General features: G+C 48.5%; 8 protein-coding genes across 8 annotated transcripts; 6 read left to right on the plus strand and 2 right to left on the minus strand.

Moving 5' to 3' along the window:
• Window positions 1–948: 948 nt before the first annotated feature.
• Window positions 949–3095, plus strand: FTJAE_12023 (serine threonine kinase; the record flags this gene model as incomplete). Its single annotated transcript, XM_037345029.1, has 3 exons — window positions 949–958; window positions 1123–1775; window positions 1821–3095. 3 exons carry the CDS (start codon window positions 949–951, stop codon window positions 3093–3095), a joined length of 1938 nt encoding a protein of 645 aa, XP_037200904.1.
• Window positions 3096–3912: 817 nt separating this feature from the next.
• Window positions 3913–5656, plus strand: FTJAE_12024 (TOL; the record flags this gene model as incomplete). The annotated part of the gene is made up of 3 exons (XM_037345030.1): window positions 3913–3958; window positions 4012–4825; window positions 4975–5656. The coding sequence occupies 3 exons, from the start codon at window positions 3913–3915 to the stop codon at window positions 5654–5656; spliced, it is 1542 nt and encodes a 513-aa protein (XP_037200905.1).
• Window positions 5657–6228: 572 nt separating this feature from the next.
• Window positions 6229–7569, plus strand: FTJAE_12025 (uncharacterized protein; the record flags this gene model as incomplete). Its single annotated transcript, XM_037345031.1, has 1 exon — window positions 6229–7569. The coding sequence occupies one exon, from the start codon at window positions 6229–6231 to the stop codon at window positions 7567–7569; it is 1341 nt and encodes a 446-aa protein (XP_037200906.1).
• Window positions 7570–8418: 849 nt separating this feature from the next.
• FTJAE_12026 (uncharacterized protein) lies at window positions 8419–10737 on the plus strand (the record flags this gene model as incomplete). The annotated part of the gene is made up of 1 exon (XM_037345032.1): window positions 8419–10737. One exon carries the CDS (start codon window positions 8419–8421, stop codon window positions 10735–10737), a length of 2319 nt encoding a protein of 772 aa, XP_037200907.1.
• A 202-nt stretch (window positions 10738–10939) lies between these two features.
• FTJAE_12027 (dienelactone hydrolase family) lies at window positions 10940–11911 on the minus strand (the record flags this gene model as incomplete). Its single annotated transcript, XM_037345033.1, has 3 exons — window positions 10940–11471; window positions 11536–11622; window positions 11670–11911. 3 exons carry the CDS (start codon window positions 11909–11911, stop codon window positions 10940–10942), a joined length of 861 nt encoding a protein of 286 aa, XP_037200908.1.
• A 529-nt stretch (window positions 11912–12440) lies between these two features.
• On the plus strand, window positions 12441–14222 carry FTJAE_12028 (Zn2 Cys6 DNA-binding protein; the record flags this gene model as incomplete). The annotated part of the gene is made up of 1 exon (XM_037345034.1): window positions 12441–14222. One exon carries the CDS (start codon window positions 12441–12443, stop codon window positions 14220–14222), a length of 1782 nt encoding a protein of 593 aa, XP_037200909.1.
• A 1014-nt stretch (window positions 14223–15236) lies between these two features.
• FTJAE_12029 (cellulose hydrolase) lies at window positions 15237–16694 on the minus strand (the record flags this gene model as incomplete). The annotated part of the gene is made up of 1 exon (XM_037345035.1): window positions 15237–16694. The coding sequence occupies one exon, from the start codon at window positions 16692–16694 to the stop codon at window positions 15237–15239; it is 1458 nt and encodes a 485-aa protein (XP_037200910.1).
• A 1070-nt stretch (window positions 16695–17764) lies between these two features.
• FTJAE_12030 (major facilitator superfamily transporter) lies at window positions 17765–19378 on the plus strand (the record flags this gene model as incomplete). Its single annotated transcript, XM_037345037.1, has 1 exon — window positions 17765–19378. One exon carries the CDS (start codon window positions 17765–17767, stop codon window positions 19376–19378), a length of 1614 nt encoding a protein of 537 aa, XP_037200911.1.
• Between the last annotated feature and the right edge of the window lie 543 nt (window positions 19379–19921).

The raw sequence follows: 19921 nt of genomic DNA on the forward strand, positions 1-19921 counted from the left end.
CCTGTTCATTATCGAAGATGAGGGGGGAAGCAACCAAAATGAACGAATTGGGCTAGTGGGAGCGTCGGGGTCGTAGCCTGTATTGTACACCGGGTACAGAATGTGGCAGGCCTCAATGTAAGCGAATGCGCCAACATGACACCACTTGACTGAGAACACCCTTGCCGCCCGTCAGCAGCACAACACCACCTCGGTCATAACATGGCATTCTCACAGCCTGACTAGAGGAGGAGAAAAGAACCCAGGAACTCGATTCTAAATGACAAAAAGACTTAGATAATATAACCTAAGCTTAGAATAACTTTTACTGAGTTTATTTTGACCCTTTCGTTTAGTGTTTGCTTTTTTCTTACTCCCGCGGGCCTGGTCTTGATTGAGGGGCTTCTTTTAATCCAGTAATGGTAAAAGCAAACAACCACAGTCAATAACTTGAACCATGGACCAAAATGGTACATAACAAAACGTATTCCAAGGCAGATTTCAGGCAGAACCAACCTACCGCCGAGCCAACATTATTCAGCAACTGTGATTGCTCAATGATGTAATCTCGCTTCTCAGCCAAGTTGTGGCTGGGCCAGCCAGCTAGAAGACGAGCCCCATTCGTCAAAAAGGTGTGATAATGCAATAAACACTACAGAACACTCCTGCAATGGCGGGTTCCATTGACCATGTGAGTACTTCCAAAGGCCGTGTCGTAAGTCCCTGGATTCAGCAATTTAAATATAGTGAGAATTGCAGATTGAGACCTCTAAAATTTCAACTAATAGCTCCCAATCCCTTTGAATTCTTGCGGTGAACGCTTTCTATTATCAGTATATTAGTATGAAGCTCATTGGGGCCATGGGCATACATGTTCACATCAGGCAGCAGTCACACATATGTGAGTCCATGTCAGTCATATCACAGCTTATAGTACTTGCATATGCATTGGCTGTAGGTGATGCAACCATGAAGAAAAGTGAGGCTGATCGATTCTTACGGCCAAAAGGAGTAGTCATGCCATCACTCATTGCCTGCATCGTTTCCTGTCTCACGAGGCAGCCCTTCGCACATTCATAACTGTATAGTACTACCTCAATTCCACACGTACGCTGGTAAGATCGAAACAATTGCATTTTACAGAACCTATGATCTTAGAAGTTATGACTACTGTTTGGAACTTCCTCACTGGGTTCTCCTCACCCGAGGTCGACAAGACGAAACTCAATCGATTGCGCAACACCATTCGCCATTCTCTCCAGAATAGCGTAATTAACGAAACATGCTTTCTTCCAGAAAGCGACATCAAAAACCTTGTGACGCCGGACAAGACAAAGCTATTACTGCCGAATGCCAAGCCAGACTTGATAGACTTTATCTGCAAGGATGCAAAAAAGCTCTTCTTAATTGCATCATTGCATCACAGTAACCTTCAGGACATCATGGGCACTTTTAGGCATCATGGCATGACAGACAAGTACCTTCCAATCCGCGATCTTACCTCAGAGGATAGGTACTGCGACGTTCACACTGAAGGGCTTCAGAGAGTTTGCAGCCACGAAAAGGCTTTGGAGGCTTTTCATGGTTGGGATGCTCATGATGTCTGGAACTTTTACAACGATCAATGGAAGTTTTGTGCCCCAATACTCAACATGGAATGCTCCTCCCAAGAATTCCACCCTAAGCACATACTGCCGTTTATACAGAAAGGTACAACCCAAAAGGATGGCCATTTCAGTACTGTCGTTGAGGCTGTAATCCATCCTAGCCACCAAATTGGCCGTGGGTCATTGAAGGTGAGCATCTTGTTATGACAAAGGCCATCGCTCACACCTTAATAGTCAAACATTGATCAGACCAGGGTCGCTCTCAAAGAGTTGAAAAGCCTCAGCGAGCCAAACTACAACGTACATGTATCATGGCTGAATGAGGCAAATGCACTCTTCCAGATTGCCGAGCTTCGTCACAAACATCTCATCAGTCAGGCAACTGCCTTCAAACAAGGAGAGAGAAGGTTCATCGTGCTCGAGTGGGCGAACGGGGGCACTTTGCGAGATATATGGCAGAAAGAGTCTCACGACAGATCTGTGCTAGACGGTGGCAAGGTCATGAGAGTTCTGGAAGAACTAAGTGGGATCGCAAGTGCGCTCTCAAGATTACACGGCACTAACACCAAGACAAGAACTGCAATGGCAATGTCTGCAGACCGCAGAAAGAACAACCCTATGTCAAGATCCAAAACAATTCTCTCACAGGGTCAAGGTGATCGCTTAACCGTTCCAAAGATACGCTTCGAGGGAGTAAGCTCAGACGATGATTATGACTCCAGCGACTACGGTGAAGAGCAGCATTGGCGCCACGGAGATCTCAAGCCCGATAATATCCTCCAATTTCTAGGTGACAAGTCTTCATGGCTTGGGACTCTCAAAATTGCTGACCTCGGTCTGGCCAAGCAACATGCATTTGCTACAACCCAGAGACAGGATCCAACCCAGCAGAAATATACAACTTCTCATTACGAGGCACCTGAAGTTATCACCGCCATGAACTCTCGAGTGCCTCGCTCACGCCGCTACGACATATGGTCCATGGGCTGTATCATATTCGAGTACGCGATCTGGCTCTTATACGGTTATGAAGAGGGACTGAAGAGCTTCTACAATGAGGGGAAGGACATCGATGCCTATCGAGAAACGTTGTACTTTACGGCCGATCTCAGCACAAGGCAAGCTCAAGTGAGTGACGCGGCGCGAAGATGGATCAACCACATCTTGGAAGTCGACCCGGAATGTAATCGTGCCACACCAAGCGTAATCAAAGATCTCGTGGTGTTGGTCAGGGATAAGCTTCTTGTAATTGATCTACCAAAGGAAAGCATGAGCGAGGCCGACATCAAGCGATGTCGCGCCAGTGCGGATGAGTTGGACAGAATCTTACAGAAGATGAAGAGAAGAGCCCTTGACGATGAACATAGGGAGGGCAAGTATTTATCATCGGGTATAGGACGCAACGGAATTTCGGCTCCTCGTCCGCAAAAGGTTCGTAGGCAGAGCTTCCTGTCGACCAGCTCAGGCTCAGCATCGAAACCATCAAATCTGGTACGAGCTCTGGTCTGATTGATCTTGGCAAGGCTGATATGATATAGGATGTAGGTGCATCAGCGGCAAATCGGAGATGACATTAGATGGCTAACTGATTTTGATCCCACCTTGTATTATAGACTGTAAGTTAGACTTTAGAGACGAGTTCGCCAGCAATTGATCGATGGCAGCTAATCTTGACTTCAGTATGTGAGTTACAGCCCCTGCTACAATATTGTCTCAGAACGATGCTCACCATTCATTGTGGTATCTCACAGAGTGTAAGTAAGAAGTACATATAAAGTGTGCCATCGTAGTTAGAAATGAAATGGCTAATGCAGACTGATCCTACAGCACGTAAGCAATATTTAATCATGCTCTGATACATTTCTGTTTCGAAACTGACCAGCGAACTGATTGAATAAGATTGTAAGTTTGCATGATAACCCTAGGTTTAAATAAAGTCCTCAAATAACTTACTAATCGTGACTTCACCATACAGGCAGTAAGCACAAGGGCACTCACTGATATACCATTGTTATCCTGACTTGGACAGTTCAATAATACTTGGAATCTGATGGAAGACCAAGCTATCTCTCTTGGAGTTCTGAAGCGCCATGAAACAGCGATCATGGACAGCATATCTAGGTCACAAGGATTACCGAAGCTATGTGATAAGTGCAGAAAGCTTGACTATCAGAGCGACGAACCCGTATTGAGGGAGACTCTGGCGACTATGAGATTCAAGACTCAACAGTGTGCGTTGCACAGCCTTATTTACCGTTCCATTCCCCCATCTACTTGTAACGACCTGGAGGTTGTGCATATTCGGAGATCTGACTCCTTACTTGTCATGGGCAAATCGAAAATACCCTTACTCTCACTTTCCAAAATCTCAGGTGCGTAAAGCTTTTGCAAATGCAACAGAATTGTAATCACTAATGGAGAGCAGAAAACACAAAAAAGAACCATCTACACTCTGATGATATTCACTTTGGGCTGCCCAAGCTTTTTCAGCCCAACACTGCGTTGTTCTACGACCTCCTCCGGACATGGATTCAAGATTGTGACTTGCATCATCCCCAATGCCGTCCCGCAGACAGATCGCACTTTCAGGTGCCGACTCGCCTGATTGAAGTGAGTCAGGTTGACGATGGAAGTTCGAAGGTCTTCCTTCGCAACGCAGTGGACGCCGTGCACCCAACAGTAGGAGAGTTGAGATACATCGCGCTGTCACATCCTTGGGGCAATGGAGAACAGCACGACCACTTCTGCACCACGAAAGACAACCTTGACAGTCGACTAAATGCCGGTATTGATCTAAAAGATTTTCCCAACACATTTAGACACGCAATCGAGGTGACTCGAGCACTTGATGTCCCATACCTGTGGATCGATTCGTTATGTATAGTGCAAGGACCGGGCGGGGACTTCGACACGGAAGCCAAGAGGATGGAGACCGTCTTCAGCTCCGCGTACTGTGTCATTGCCGCAAGTCGCGCCAACGGAACATCAAGTGGGTTTTTGTGGGAAAGGCCTGAACGTGAAGTAGTGAGACTGGATGGATATCTTTCCCATGATACAGTTTATGTCTGTGAAGCAATTGACAACTTTCAGCATGATGTGATAGAAGGGGCGCTGAACAAGCGCGGATGGGTCCTGCAAGAGCGGGCTCTTGCACCAAGGACCATATATTTCACGGAGAACCAGACGTACTGGGAGTGCGGCCAGGGTGTGCGCTGCGAGACATTGGCAAGGTTGACCAAGTAAGTTGCACCCAAAATCTCTACAATCCTCGTTGCTGACATTGGCCTTGTAGTAGCCAGGCTTCGTTCCTTGGGGACCCCAACTTTCCCAAGTTAGCTATGAGGTCGACCAGAGGAGCGAAGATCCGCTTTTATGAATCACTTTATAGACAATACTCCAATCTCGATTTCACAAAGATCCATGACCGGCCCATAGCAATAGCCGGGCTAGAACAACGACTAGTGAGTGCTTTCAAGACCGAAGGAGGATACGGTGTATTCAACGGAGCATTCTTTGGGCGCAGCCTTTTATGGACAAGGGATACACAACTAAGTGATGGCCTGAAATTGATTGACTTTCCACGAGATCAGAAGTTCGGAGTTCCGACGTGGTCATGGACAGCGTACGAAGGACCCATTACATACTTTGACATACCTTTTGACCATGTTCGATGGACATACAACACTGCAGAAGGAAGAATTCAATCGCCATGGACGAGTATGGAATCAGACTGTACTTCATTCTCATTGCATACAGGGGAACTTGATGGAAGAATTGATCTTACTGCCCAAGCAAGGGAGATGCTAGATCTGGAATCAGCCGAGGCGCAGGAAAAGGTCATATATGACGAAGGAATGTCGCCGCCAGGTGTACGTAAGCTATGCGTTATTGTTGGACACGAAAAGCCAAAGGATGAAGCAGTTACGATACAGGACCTGGACTATTATGCTCTACTCATTGCTCCCTCTGCTGATTCCAGCAACGATTCTTACCGAAGGGTTGGTGTTGGCAGATTATTAGGAAGTTGGATTGACTTTGACAAGCCTGAGTGCAGAGTCTATATATCCTAGCAACTCTCGATAGTAACTCATTCCGAGTCAATCCAACTCTTTTGATCTTTTATGATAGTGTCAAATCTTTACAGATTGGTTTATCTTATCGATCCAGCCGAGCCCTTCTCGATTGAAGCCTAACCTATAGTCTCCAGTTTAGTGCATGATGGCTAATTGCCATGTAGCTCTTGTTAATATAATCAGGATGAAACATCTCCATACCGTGGCATTACTTGCCAGAAGAGATTTAACTTGCACCGCGTGATTCTTTCTAAAAACCAACAAACTCACCTAAGCCCGAGAATTCTTAATTCAATTTTGGGATAATCAGTCGCAAACCATGGGGGATGTCAGCGAGCGCGTGTCATATTGGCTTATCGTAGGTACTTGGGGCATGCGCCGATTTCCTGCGGTGGTCAAGTATCTCAGATAAGGGCCAGCAGAAGACGCTAAACCACTTTCACCATTTCGCGACGTTACCCCTCCAACAACGCCACCCCACCATGATGGCCAAATGAGTTAGGCCTCTTCAGCACTGTTTTAACCATCAACAATACATCGTCACTTCAATCAGCATGCGCAATTGAGAAATGACCAGCCTCCAAGTCTCAAACCCTCGCGCTCACAAATACAGTCGTGTATGGCCGTGGCTCAATTCAATCGAACAAGAATCCTTTCCGACCGAAGAGTCAGAACATCAACGCAAGCGACGTAAGATAAACAACACCAAATCAGACCGCGACAGTCAATTGTATCGCATCCCAACGCCTCCAGGATCGTCTCAAGACAGCCACTTCGAAATCGAGGCGAATGCGCAGACTCTTCATTCAATGCCAAGAAAGCGAAGAAGGTCGACCCACGATCAAGGTCTTGTTCACTCAGACGAAGATGGCGCTGTTGAGGATACCCCCAGAGCATCATCAAGAGGCTTGAGACAGGGAGCCCCGGGTCTGGACCGCGAATCTTCAACCTCGTACGCTTCATCTGGAGTGTCTGGCACATCGTCACCCACCAAACAACTGCGCTATGCTGCGACGCAAAAGACCGGGTTCGACGACTTCAAATTCGACGACTTTATGGATCAGTTACCGCCGTCTCTCCAAGATTTACATCAGCAGCTTCTTACCATCGGTTACGGATTTGGGCTTATCCCTCAATCGTTGAAGCCTCAGATGCAGGGCTTGCGCAATATACCCGAGTTTGCATTTTACGATCCTGATAAGCATGCAAGCAATTGGCGAATTCCTCCGCCTTCGTTCATCCGCCAGGTATTGCAGAGCGCTACCAAATGCGAATTCGGTCGCCACAGTGAAGCTTCTTGGAACATGGAAGTTCACCGATGCGTTCTCGACTTTGCTTTCCGTGAAGCAAACGATGCTTCCGTTGGTGATTACAGATACTGCACCACTGCACACATAATACCGGAGTACAAACCTTTCGGCACATCATCCAAATGCGTTGACTTTTGCATTTGCGTCGAGACTCCAAAGGAAAGCCTCGAACGCCAGAAGATCGACGATGCAATCAAAACGCGGCCAGGCCTGTCAATCAACCATACAGACTGGGGCGACCTCTGTAAGAACCCTATCGCACTTTCGATCGAGACTAAGCGTCAGGTCAGTTGGGAGAAGGCGCTTCTTCAGATAGGTACCTGGCATGCTGCGCAATGGCGGTCCCTCCGAGGGAACGTTGAGGCGATTGAATTCTTGGCCGGGATTATTGTGCAGGATCACGACTGGTTTTTCGTGGCGTCGACGCTGCAGGACGGAAAATCGACGACGTACCATCGGTTGCCGCTTGGAAGCACGTATAATGCATTTGACTTGTACAAGTTGCTCATGTCATTGCAATGTTTAGGTGCGTGGATCAAGGACAAGTATTGGCCTGCTTTTCGGAAGGATATGCTCAAGATCTTTGATGTTGAGCAATGAGATGATTGAGCGATAGCTGCATGTAGCATTATACCCGGCGTTCATGGCCAAAAGGAAGCGATACCAATAAATTGAATTAGTAGCGAGCCCTTTAACTACCTTCGATATATTCGAAGAAATCATGCCCGTTGATCAATAGCTTAAATGCTTTCCGTAAAACAGCTTGCTGTTGCCATCGTAGATATGGCCAGAACTGCGAAACCATTCGACGACTCCATGTGGTTGCTTCTTTGGCTACCGAATCAATGAGTTCATCTATCGCAAGTTTATCTTTAATAAGCACAAAAACGGGTTCAGCAAGTTGGACGGTGATGGCCGTAAACTGGAGCCGTTGGTATTCTTACACTACCAACATCGGGTCAGATCGTCTGCAGCACTACCGGGAGTGATTCTGCACTCTTGCTGTTTATTGCGCAAAGCTTGGTACGGGTAAAATTATGGACGCCGGATGGAAGACATCGCAGCTGAGATTGCTCGGAGGCTGAGTGTTTATCTGGCGCCACTTTGAACTACGACCACTAACGCGAAAAGAGGTTACAGGTGGAGCGGATATCCAATCTTGATTGGCGCTGACCTTGAGCTATTGACTGATATGGCTAGTGCTCTACCGTCCAGACTCTGTTCCTGCAGGGGTAGAAGTCACTGAGGCTGTCAATAGTTAGCAATAGTGATAGCTAACCATCCCAAATGCTGATGAAAGAAATGGCTATTGACCGCCAAGTGCTAAATAGCTTGCATAAGCGATCGAGTGACTCAGAGAGGTTTTTCAACTTTAGGGGTCATGTATAGATAGATTAACCCACCATATAATTTTCACTCTTGGGAAATACTCCATAGTTGGCATTCATAATGCAGTCCAGAATTGCTCTCGTGAGTTTGGCTCTGGCTGGTTTTGCTGCTTGTGGTCCTTGCAAGCCTAGCAGCCGAGCCACAGTGAGCAGCCACCCTATCAATTCATCTGTTGCGACAATCGATGTTTCCGATAGTTCGACGGACAGCCAAACGAACATCAACAGCCTGACCATCACGCTATCTGCTGATACAACCGAAGTTCCCAGTTCTACTCTTCCCCATTCATCAACAACGACCCAAGAGGAAGACATCATCATAACCAACGCTATTTCAGGTGGCTCTTTCGCCAGTCGCGACCCCAACAGCCCAAGTGGCCTCACCAACTTCGGCGCCACGGGTAATGCCGAATTCCACCAAGGCGGATGCTATCGTGTCGATGGTAGCCTCGACGATGGCTGCGCGGCTTTGAGTGCTAACGGAGACGTCACCAAGCGAAGCTTCTTTGGGTCTTTTGCTAGCATCTTCCAGACTGTACGATCGGTCCCGAGAAAGAAGTACACTATCCAGTTCTTTTATCTCATCAGGTCAGCTGGAAGCCAAGGCTGTGTTGCAAGCGCGGCATTTGGCAATGCAGAGTTCTACTCTCAGCCTGCTTCTAGCTCAGGACCATCGTGGGCTAGGGTACTGAGGCAGGTCGAGGCATTTTCTGATTTGCCCACCTTTGCTATCTCACTGACATGCTCTGGTGGTGGTACTTCTTCAATCCTGGTCGACTCCATCTTCATCTCGGACCAAGTAACTCCAGAGACTATTGACAACTTTCACCTTGACTTGGGTGGGAGCCCTCCAATTGATCCTGTCGACACTACGACGACGGCGATCAGGGCTCAAGAGTCCCCTACTCTCACAACAAGCCAAAGCGATTCAACCAGCATCGACGGCTTGGAGAGTACGAGCGCTGCGACATCTATCTCGACGACCTCGCCAGAGGCCGCTTCGTCGGCTATCACTGAGGCACAGTCGAGTGAGTCCACTCGCTCTGATTCCGAAATCGCCAGTGCCACATCGGAGAGCAGCGAGATTATAACATCTTCGACTGAACCTACTTCAGGAGGAAACACTGATACTACTGCCATCAGCGCATCTTCGACGTCGCTAGCTGCTGAAGAGACCAGCGTGGCCAAAACAACTAGCTCAACATCAGTGGAAGTTGATTCGACATCTCAATCCGCCACTACAGCAGAGCCTTCTCCTACCACCGGCTCTGAGTGTAAGCAAACATGTGAGATGATCAACGACTATTACGCACATCTCGATGACTTTGGCTGCGATCTTAATGGCGTTTTCACAAATAGTGCTGCTATTTATACCCTTCCTGGTGAAGAAGTTGGTGCGCCACAAACGCACTCGTACAGCAGCAACGGCGAGTGTGCCGAGATCTGCAAGACTCTTCCGGGATGCTTGTCAGCTGGATTTCAGACACTCTCTGGGAAGTGTTTCTTCTCTAACACTTTGGTTACGCGAGACGAAATACGCGATGGAAGAGACAGCCAAATGGTTCATTGGTTTGGTATGGAGTGCTTCACATGTAGCTGCAGTTCCGGTGGCACATCGACATCGGCGATTCCTGCGACTACACTGGTTCCTGAACCTACCAGCTTCACCACAACCACTAAAGCTACTCAGCCAACAGGAGTTTGCCACAATAACCGCGGCCAAGAGTGTGAGATCAACCCATCGAGCGTCGAGAACAACCCCTATGTCTGCATTGGTGGAGGCGTCTTTCTGGGGGAGGCCTGGACAGTCCCTCGCTCAATGTATCCTATACAGGAGAACGGAGAGCAGTGCGCAGCCATCTGCGACACCCTGGAGAACTGTGAATCCTCTGGCTACTTCGGCATGGAGAACCACTGTCTTTTTACAACAACCAAGATAACAGAGTCCGACTTTGCTGAACCCGATCCGAACTACGACGATTTTGGTCTGGATCCCAAGAACAGTGTTTGGAGCCATAGATCCTGCTACACGTGCCCGACCTGCGTCATCAGCAACGCACCTCTTCCCAAGAGTCCAACGTGTAACTACAAGCCTGGTGACTCTTGCACGCGCGTAAGTGCGGATGGCGTTCTGTGCAATTACTCGGGAATGTTGCCTGGGACTTTTGGCGCTCTTGGTAGCTATCCTGACCAGAGTTCATCTGGAAAATGTGCTGCTATCTGCCGGAAGATGAAAGATTGCATGGGCTCTGGCTACAGGAATGGTCAGTGCATGTTTACAAGCACGACGCTCACGCCCGGTGATTTTCTGGATAGGCATAATTACGACCTTGTCTGGGACGATCCTTCATGCTTCGAATGCCCTGGGTGTTTAACTTAGCTTACAATTTTATCGGGGGACAACTTTTATATAAATAACTACTTCTTTTCGATTTCAAGTTTATTATAAGCGGAGTGTTAGTTTTAAGTGAAACTACATCTCCATTCTGGACATCTGATGCACGTATTATGCTCGAGCTCGGGCATCAATGACTCTGATATATGAATTTTCGTGGGCAAGCTGGATCCTAGTGAACTAGAAGTTATTCTATCATGCCAAATTGTCTCTTGAACCAAGCAATGGCCTGTTCTTCAGCTTCCTCTGCCTGTCGCGTCTCCTTTGAATCTGGCTCTGCCCTGCTTGCGCGAATTGCGAATCCGTGCTTCGCTCCAGGGTAAATAACCACGTTTGTATCGACATCCTTACCCTCCAAGATTGATTCAGCTTGTCGCACTTGTTTCATTCCCATCACGGCATCATCGTCGCCAATTGCAATAGAGAGAGGACGCGCGACATTGTCTATGTCATGTGGGACATCGACGCTACTTGGATGGGCAGTGAAAAACGCGTCTGCTAGGGCGCGACCACTAGCAGTTTTAGTCTCCGCCGTATTGTGGGTCAGCCTGACTGTGTGCAATCCACCCCAGCAAAAACCTGCAATCCCAACAGGAAGATGTGCGTCTTTATGCTGCTGCAGGTCTTTTAGGAACCCAGTTACCCTTGGCCAACAAACGCTGAAGCGGTTTCGAATCAGAAATGGCACAAAGTCCAGCATGGTAGCGAGGAGATAGTACCTAATTGTCGGTCAGTCGAATGATACAAACTCTCAGCTTTAGGGTATGAGGGGAGGAAGCTCACGGTTTAGACAACCAAGATCCGGTCTCATCCCAAAGGTGTGCCATGTTGATCATTGTCCTGACTGGCGCAGCACTGCCTAAGAAGAACCTTGTTAGTTGTTTTGCTTGCCAGTACTGTGCCCACGCCACGCCTACCTACCGTTCATGAAATCAGGTAGGTAAACCAGATAATCTGCGGCCGAAGCATAATGATCCGCAAGGATCTGATTGTTAATAAAGTCAACACCAAAAGCGTCGGGAATTATGACAATAATAGCTTTCGGGCTTCTGCCAGCCAGGGGTGTTGTAATGTAGGTTCGAAGGCCATGAACGGTATCCCAACGACCAGTAGGAGCGCCTGGATTGACATGGCCGGAAAAGCACTGAGGGCATGACATGATATCGCTATCTTTGACGAACGCGGGATATGCCGTACTCTGGAGATGAATTGGAAATGAGAAGTGTTTCATCTACTGCCCAGTGAAATAACTAGATACTTATATTGCTACTGATGAGCTGACTTGACTGCGTAGCGACAAGAGTATCGCTGCAAGAATGAGACCCCAAAGGGTTTAGCTTAAGCGCAGTCGATTGAGCTAACCCTGGAGATGACGATCACATCTGAAGCAGCCAATGGCATGACTTAGCAGCGTCAACCACGACGCTTATCTCGGCATGATAGTTAGTCCGATGTCAAGTGTGTAATTCTCATTGGTTCTTGTCATCAGGGCCTCAGCGCAGCGTTACGCGCTACTCACGGCACGCTTACTGCATGACACTACGCCGTAGTTATGCTTCATAGAATCAAGGCTCCCAACAGACTGCAGGCCAGCATGATGCCTTGCATAGAAACACAAGCGTACCCAACCGGAACTAGAGGCGTCTCAAGCTTCCTCCCTTGTGGTCTCCTATCAGCAATGAGACATCATGGCCCAGAGGGAACAGCAACAAACAGTCTCAGACGGGACGCGCAGTCGCAACGGATGTCTCACCTGCAGAATCCGCAAGAAGAAGTGCGATGAAAAGCGCCCAGCATGCAGTGCCTGTCGGTCAAGAGACCTTGCTTGCTACGGATTCAACGTGCCGCCACCGCCTTGGATTAGCAGCAAGGCCTCGTGGAAAGATGTCTTGGAGTCCAATGAAGCGAGAGCTCTGCGGACTGTCGCGGAGCTGCGGTACAGGGTCTCGAGAAAGCTGGAGTCTAGAGACACTGCTTCTACGTCGGTTGGACTCTTGCCGCCCGACTCAGGGAGCAGCAGCCACCAGCAAGCGTTTCAACACTTCCCCAGAGACTATGGGACTTTGTTGGGCGCATTCAATTGCGACATATTCTCAACACCATCCGTTGTTCAATTGACAAATGGGATCAATATTTGGCAGAGACAGCCCGATACTATATGGTGGGACAGCAGGATGCGAAGTCTACAGCCAGGACCAGAGAATTCCTCACGAGAAGAAACGAGATTACTCATGTTGTTCCTCAACGTTATACATCCAATCACGCATACATTCTGCAAGCTGGATAGCAGCACCGAACGTAACTGGATGCTGAATCGGCTCATCAGCCGAAACGACTTATTCAGCTCAGCTCTCAGTGTCAGCGCTTGCTTCGAGCACTCGTTGACTCAAAGGGCCACTGTGAATGAAATTGGACTGTCGCCAAAAGTGAGCAAGCTACAGAGCCGGTCCATTTCGATACTTAGGGAGGAGGTCGAGCGCTTTTCTCACATGAAGCCGTTACAAATGGAAGATTTTGTTTGGGCGGGGATTCATCTTGTTGATGTCATCGCTCATTTGGAGACGCTAGAGATCTTCAGTATGCTCCAGGGCCAATGGGAGGTCCATCACCAGGCTGCAAGGAAGGTCTTGAACCATATTGAGACCGCAATTCCACTTGAGAACCGCAGTTCAACATCAGCGGTAGAAGAAGTATTATCTAGCTTGCCAGAGGGTGATGCGCGCCGACGATCGCTGCAACTCTCCATCTTTAACTTTATTTGGATTGATGTTCTGGCTACGTCTACCTTTGGTGCGGTGTCATACTGCCCTTGCGCCTTTGACTATCTGCCTCTTCTAGATTCTGATATAATCAGGTCGCAGGATTTTATGGGTTGTCAGAGCCAAGTCTTTGCCATCGTCACCAGAATTACAAGACTCGAGCAATTACAGCTGATGCACCAAGGCGAAAAGCACCAGGAGTTTACAGGACCGGAATTACAACGACAACACAGAGAACTGGAAAAGCAGCTTGGGTTTGTCTGCCAGGCTCTTGGAGAAGATATTGAGGGCCTGGAAAGTGTACCCTCAGGTCTAGACCTCGACGCTGCAAAGATAAGCCTCATCTGGGCTTATGGTGCCAGAGTCTTGTTGCAAGTTGTAGTTCCTCCAATCATGTCCGAGCAAAGGAGTATCGATCAGACCTTTGTTAATATTTGCCTCGAGAAGCTTGAGGCTCTCCCCACACGTCTGGTCATGCGGGCAGCCTGGCCGTATACGATCACCGGATGCATGGCCATGAGCGAGTCGCAGCATCACCGGTTTCGCCAAATCCTTGATCGGGTGCTGCAAGAAGCGCAGGCCCCTGGAATAACATGGAAAGGCCTTATTGTCATGGAGGAATGTTGGAGACTCCGAAGAATGCACCCTGGTCAATATTTCGGGTGGAGAGAAGCCATGGAGAGTCTTGGTGCGAGGGTGATTTTGACGTAGGGATTCATCAAGGAGTATAGTGATAGACAGAACAGAAACTAAGGTATGTTAGAGGATATATCTTTGCTAATGTCGTTGAGCTATCCGGGTATTTAGAAGTCAGTGGCCTCGTGGCCAGTGAATAATGACGTTAATATGCTGCCTTTGACTTGCCTACCTCTATGTGTTCCACTAGATACCCAAGTTTCTATAAAACCAGAGCTCCCCAGGTAATAGCACCGAATACACCTACATAGGTCAAACGATCGGCACCGCTCCTTGTTTCTTGGGACAGATCGGATGCAATCACAGCTGAGGCAGATGCCAAGGCAGCAGAATTAGAACTACTTTGCACCGCATCGCAAATCTGCTGGCGCACGTCCCAGAGGGCTGTTACAAATACCCGTCAGATGACGCTTCACAAATATGTTGCTTACTCACTTTTGAATATTTTAATAGTGCACTCGTTTCCCAGACACTGATTGAAATGGTCTGCAAACGCGTCGCCGTGCGAGCACATACAGTCCAAGTCAGTACTGGCGCAGCCAATTCTCTTTCCGGCTATCGAGATACACTTCAAACCACAGTCTGGCAGCGAAGAAATATCGGAAGCAATGACAGAGAGGCCGGTGGAGGTGGTTGCGCTGGCAGTTTCTGTGGTGGTAGTAGAAGCCGCTAACACCAGCCGAAAGGCTGCAATAATAAGGAGAATACGGGAGGCCATTATAATTCTAGTACATGGTGGAAGAGCATGTATGCGTAAAATAGCATATCTTTCGTCAAGTGGGGAGAGAAACAAGTATGAAAAAAAAAAAAAAAAACAGGCAGCATCTTATCGCGTCAAAGTCTAGAGTGGTCTACTTGTGAGCTATTTTCGTGGTTCGGCTTTCGGCACACTGAAGATGACGTTGCGCAACTAAGCCGAAATAAGCAGCCCAACAAGATTGTTTAGAAGCTTTACAGCAATATACTAGACATAGTCAACTTGACCAAAGCAGCCCTCAAAGTCGTCTTCCTCAAGTAGTATTATCTTAATTAAGAATCTGTAATAAAGCTGATAAGAGATCGAGGAGGAATTGTAGTCTGAAAGGAACCCTTTCCAGTAGCCTTCAAGTGCTTCAAAGCAGTCAAATCATTAGAATTATCGGTCAGAAATGGCTTCAAGCTGTGCGGACTTCGGCCTGTGCCAGAGACAACGAGTTGGACACTGTGAGTAAACGTATCATTGTTCAGCACCTGTGTCGCGACAGTACCGTCGGTATTTAGAAATGCACTGACTGTGACCAGGGGAACGGAGCTCGTGGCTTCAATGCGACGAGCACCAGGTCGAGCAAACCGACTGAAGGATGCAAAGGCCCAGAACCTCTTGGACGGAATGACCTTGTCGCCGATCATGTTGATCAGAGCACTGTTGGTGGTCGAGTTCTCGGCTCCGATCCAATAGAGAAACCCGCTGACGTTGGCATCTACAAGAGCCGTCTGGATACGGCCAGCCCAGGTCATACCTTCGCCCTGACCGCTATTGTTGTAGAACGTGTAGGGCGTGAACTGGCCTGTGAGATCAGCCCACTCGGTGAGCCAAGTCTTCTTTGTTGTTGAAAGCGGATGGTTCGGTGGTGAAACGTAGCCGTGGCCAGTAACGACACTGAGGTAGTTGATCGCCGGATCAGGTCCAGCAGTCAAACCAGCCATCATATCTTCTTGGAGATCCCAGCCCTCGCCATCACAGCAGGCGATTTTAAGGTCGTGGATGCCTCGTTTTCTGATTGCCTTGCCCAGTACGCGTATGAAGTCGGCGGCCTGTGTGCCGTTAGATAGCATGCCGGCGTAGGAAGCGGCGAACTGAGGCTCGTTGAGGAATCCTAGGTTGGTGACCTTGACGCCTGACTTGAGGTAGAACTCAACCCACTGCAACAAGTAGTCTGCGTAGGCCTGCTTCCAGTCGCCAGAAGCGCAGGCAGCACCTGTAACACCACACAAATACCCTCCATTATTTTCATCGTGGTTCGTTTTCATGAAGCCCGGAGCGGACCAAGCGTCGCCATAGAGGAACTTCAATCCTCTCTTGAATGCTTCTTGAGCAACGTTGAGTTGTCCGCTATCGTAGCCATCCCAGACGTAGTGTGGCTTTGCTCCGGGTGAGCCTGGCGAGAATGGCTCGATTGAATTCATGAAGTTCTTGTCAGAACTGTTGCTTGAGCCAATGCCATTGCGCAGGATGGAGAAGCCTGCACCGATATCCTTGCTGAATAGCAAGTCTAGTACATGCTGAGTCCCTTCTTTGGACAGACCGTCTTTTCCAAGAATATCTTCGGCCCGTTGGAATGCTTGCGAAGCGCCAAATCCATCAAGCTCTTGGTGTTTAACGCGGCCATTGACAGATATCAAGACTTCAGAGCCCGAGTTTGAATCCGTGGGGAAAGCTGCCACAAAGTTGGGACCCAAGTAGCCCAGGATGTTCAAGGCGACAAGGCCGAGAGATAAAGGACTCATGGCTGTTTAAGATGAGCTGAAATGGTAGGGAGGAAAGATATGGAAGAACCAGCTCTGCTTGACTTCGAAGAGGAGCCTGCCATGAATTGGGTTGCTATTCTGCCAATCAGCAAGAATTCTGATTCCGCTACAATATTTATAGTTAATCAGAATTCTATGCCTTGTCTACCTTCGCGTAGATTCATTACCTGATCGACCCCTGGACGGACATTAAGATAATCCACGGCGTCTGTCATCGGCATGCTCGCCGGACCATCTGATACAGCGTCGTCTTCCATAGGCTATACCAATGGTCTTGTCATTAGCCGTCAATGCCCTGTATCACCTGGTATATCGGTGATGAGTAACCGCAAGCATAGTGGCTACTCTTGATGAGTTTAACCAAAGTTCTGGTTAAATTCAAGCTTGTCTTTCGTCTATCTAATACCCCGCACAATGGCCAACCTCCCGCAGACCAGAATCAAAGTCAATCTTCATCAATTGCAAGTGTGGGGGAACATTTTAGTCTTCAGTATGTGCTTCTCTGGTGCCGAGTTTGCCGTTCCTTGCCGGGCCCCACCCCCGCAAACATCTCCACTTTCCCCCGGACTTGGCTCGGATGAGTTACTCTTGCGCCGATAACTACCAACTCTCCTATCAAATAACCGCTCATCATCTAAGTGCCTCCTTGTTGGTTCTACCATGTATTGCTCACTCCGATATGGTTAATAGGCTAAATCAATCCAAAGCTGCTGCCATTCGAAAACCTGGCCGTCTTAATCCCTGCATGCTCAGAGTCAGTCCACGCTGCCGTGCCGTCTTTTCCGAGCAGCGAACAGTCCACTTCCCCATGGGTACACCATATCTAGAATAACCCTGTAGCTGCTTCTGCTACCACGTTGGAGTGGAGCCAGCTGACTCTTTGAGCAGCCTTGTATATGAAGAAGATGAAGATCCTACTTCATTTATCTGGATTGTTGCAGATAGTCTTTGCTTATCGATCAATTTCACAGGCTTTTATAGTCTCGACTTCATTATCCTACACATACTGTAAGTCAATTCACAAAAAGTACTGAAAAAATAGAACCAGTATGGCAGAAAAGCGCGCCGAAAGCATCGAGACGGCGCCACCAGATGGTCATCATGGCTGGACAGGCGACACCTCCGCTGAGGCTCGCGCTGCCACCGAGGCAGAACATTCCCTCAGTATCCGTCAGGCCATCCAGAAATACCCCAAGGCCTGTTTCTGGTCCTGCGTTGTGTCGCTTGTGATCATCATGGATGGTTACGACACAGCCCTGCTCGGATCACTTTTCGCCTTTCCCGACTTCCAAAAGCGGTTCGGCATTCCCAACCCTGCCAAGCCAGGAACCTACCAGCTCGAGCCCAAGTGGCAGACGGCTCTGGGCTTGGCCAGTTCCCTGGGAGGCATTGTTGGTATTTTCTTCAATACGTGGATGACAGAGAGGATCGGGCACAAGAAGACTCTTCTGATTTCTCTGTTCTGGTTGACTGGTACCATCTTCATCTCATTCTTTGCCCCCTCAGTCGAGGTTCTGTTCGTTGGTCAACTGCTTTGTGGCCTGGGATGGGGTGTCTTCACCACAATGGGACCCGCGTATGCCTCTGAAGTCGCGCCGGTTGTCCTTCGTGCGTACCTTGAAACCTACGTTGTCCTATGCTGGGGCATCGGTCAGCTCCTTTCTTACGCTGTTCTGGACTCACTTGTTGGTAACAAGAGTATCTGGGCCTGGAGGATTCCCTTTGCCTTCCAGTGGGTATGGCCTGTTATCATCGCACCTCTGATGTTCTTCTGCCCTGAGTCTCCATGGTGGCTGGTCCGCAGTGGAAAGTTGGAAGAAGCCAAGAAATCCCTGAAGAGGCTAACATCGATGTCAGACCAAGAGCTTCAGAATCAGCTGTCTCTCATGGTGGAAACCACGGAATTGGAGCGCAGCATCACAGAGGGAGCTTCGTATCTCGACTGCGTCAGGGGCTCTAATCTTTGGCGCACGGAAATCGCATGTGTTGCCTGGGCCAGTCAAGTTCTTGTTGGCTTCGGTGTCTCCTCTTATGCCACCTACTTTTTCGAACAAGCCGGCATGTCGACCAAGAACGCTTATAAGTTGACAGTTGGCCAAGGTGGTCTTCACTTTGTTACCGTCCTTCTGTCCGTTTTCATCGTCGCGCGACATGGACGGCGATCGATTTACATTTGGGGCTGCCTCTTGATGTCCGCTGCTATGTTTGTGATTGGCTTTGTAGCTATTCCAAGCCAAAGCAGTGCCACAGGAGGTGTCTCTGCAGCCTTCTACTACGTATGGTACTCTACCTACGAGATGACCATCGGTCCAATCGCCTACATCATTGTCGCCGAGGTCTCATCTACGCGCCTGCGCTCCAAGACAATTGGCCTGGCTCGTAATGCCTACAACGTCATCAATATTGCTGCCACATGCGTTGTCCCGCATATACTCAACCCCACCGCTGCAAACTGGAAAGGCAAGTCTGCTTTTCTGGCTGCGGGCTTTTGTATCCTCTGCGCCGTTTGGGCTTGGTTCCGTCTTCCTGAGCTGAAGGGCCGCACGTACGAGGAGCTCGACATTCTATTCACGAAGAATCTCACTGCTCGGGAGTTTAAGGGCTATGAATTCGATAACAACATCGATATTGATGAGAAACTGGGTGTTGAGCATAAGGAATGATATCACGTGGTTGATACCTTCAGAGGTTGAGGCTTTGAGAAATACCGTGTTAGCCACTACTGTTTATGTAGACTTAGGGAGGAAGGAGCAGTAAAGCAGCAAGTCTAGGAATCCATTCTTTTCGTTTTATATCAGCTCCTCGTTTATGAATGACTGCTATATATGAAGCTATGTGTGCGATGCTTATGCCCCAAGTCAATTTTTAAGTCCATGTGCGTAGAGTGATCAATTCAACATTTTAGTTTCATTCAATGACAACTGTTTTCCTATGGTCAACTCATAAACCATGTTGAACGTAGCATATACGTCAGGCTCAATATGCATTGTCAATTAAGCCGTAAACCCGAAGTTATTTCTTCTAGAGATTGAGTACTCGATAGTAGCTGTTTGTCGGCCATGGGATCTATTTCATGGAGAGAATGCCGACCTGCAGGGTAGTCTTGGCTAAAGCCAAGATCTACAATCTTCGCCTCGACCTATCATAGTGATCTTTGGAATGTGTGCGCGGGTTGGGGTATTGTATTTAACCGGGCCTAGTATAGC

Source organism: Fusarium tjaetaba, assembly GCF_013396195.1.
Source record: "Fusarium tjaetaba strain NRRL 66243 chromosome Unknown NRRL66243_c0000313, whole genome shotgun sequence".
Classification (NCBI taxonomy): Eukaryota; Fungi; Ascomycota; class Sordariomycetes; order Hypocreales; family Nectriaceae; genus Fusarium; species Fusarium tjaetaba.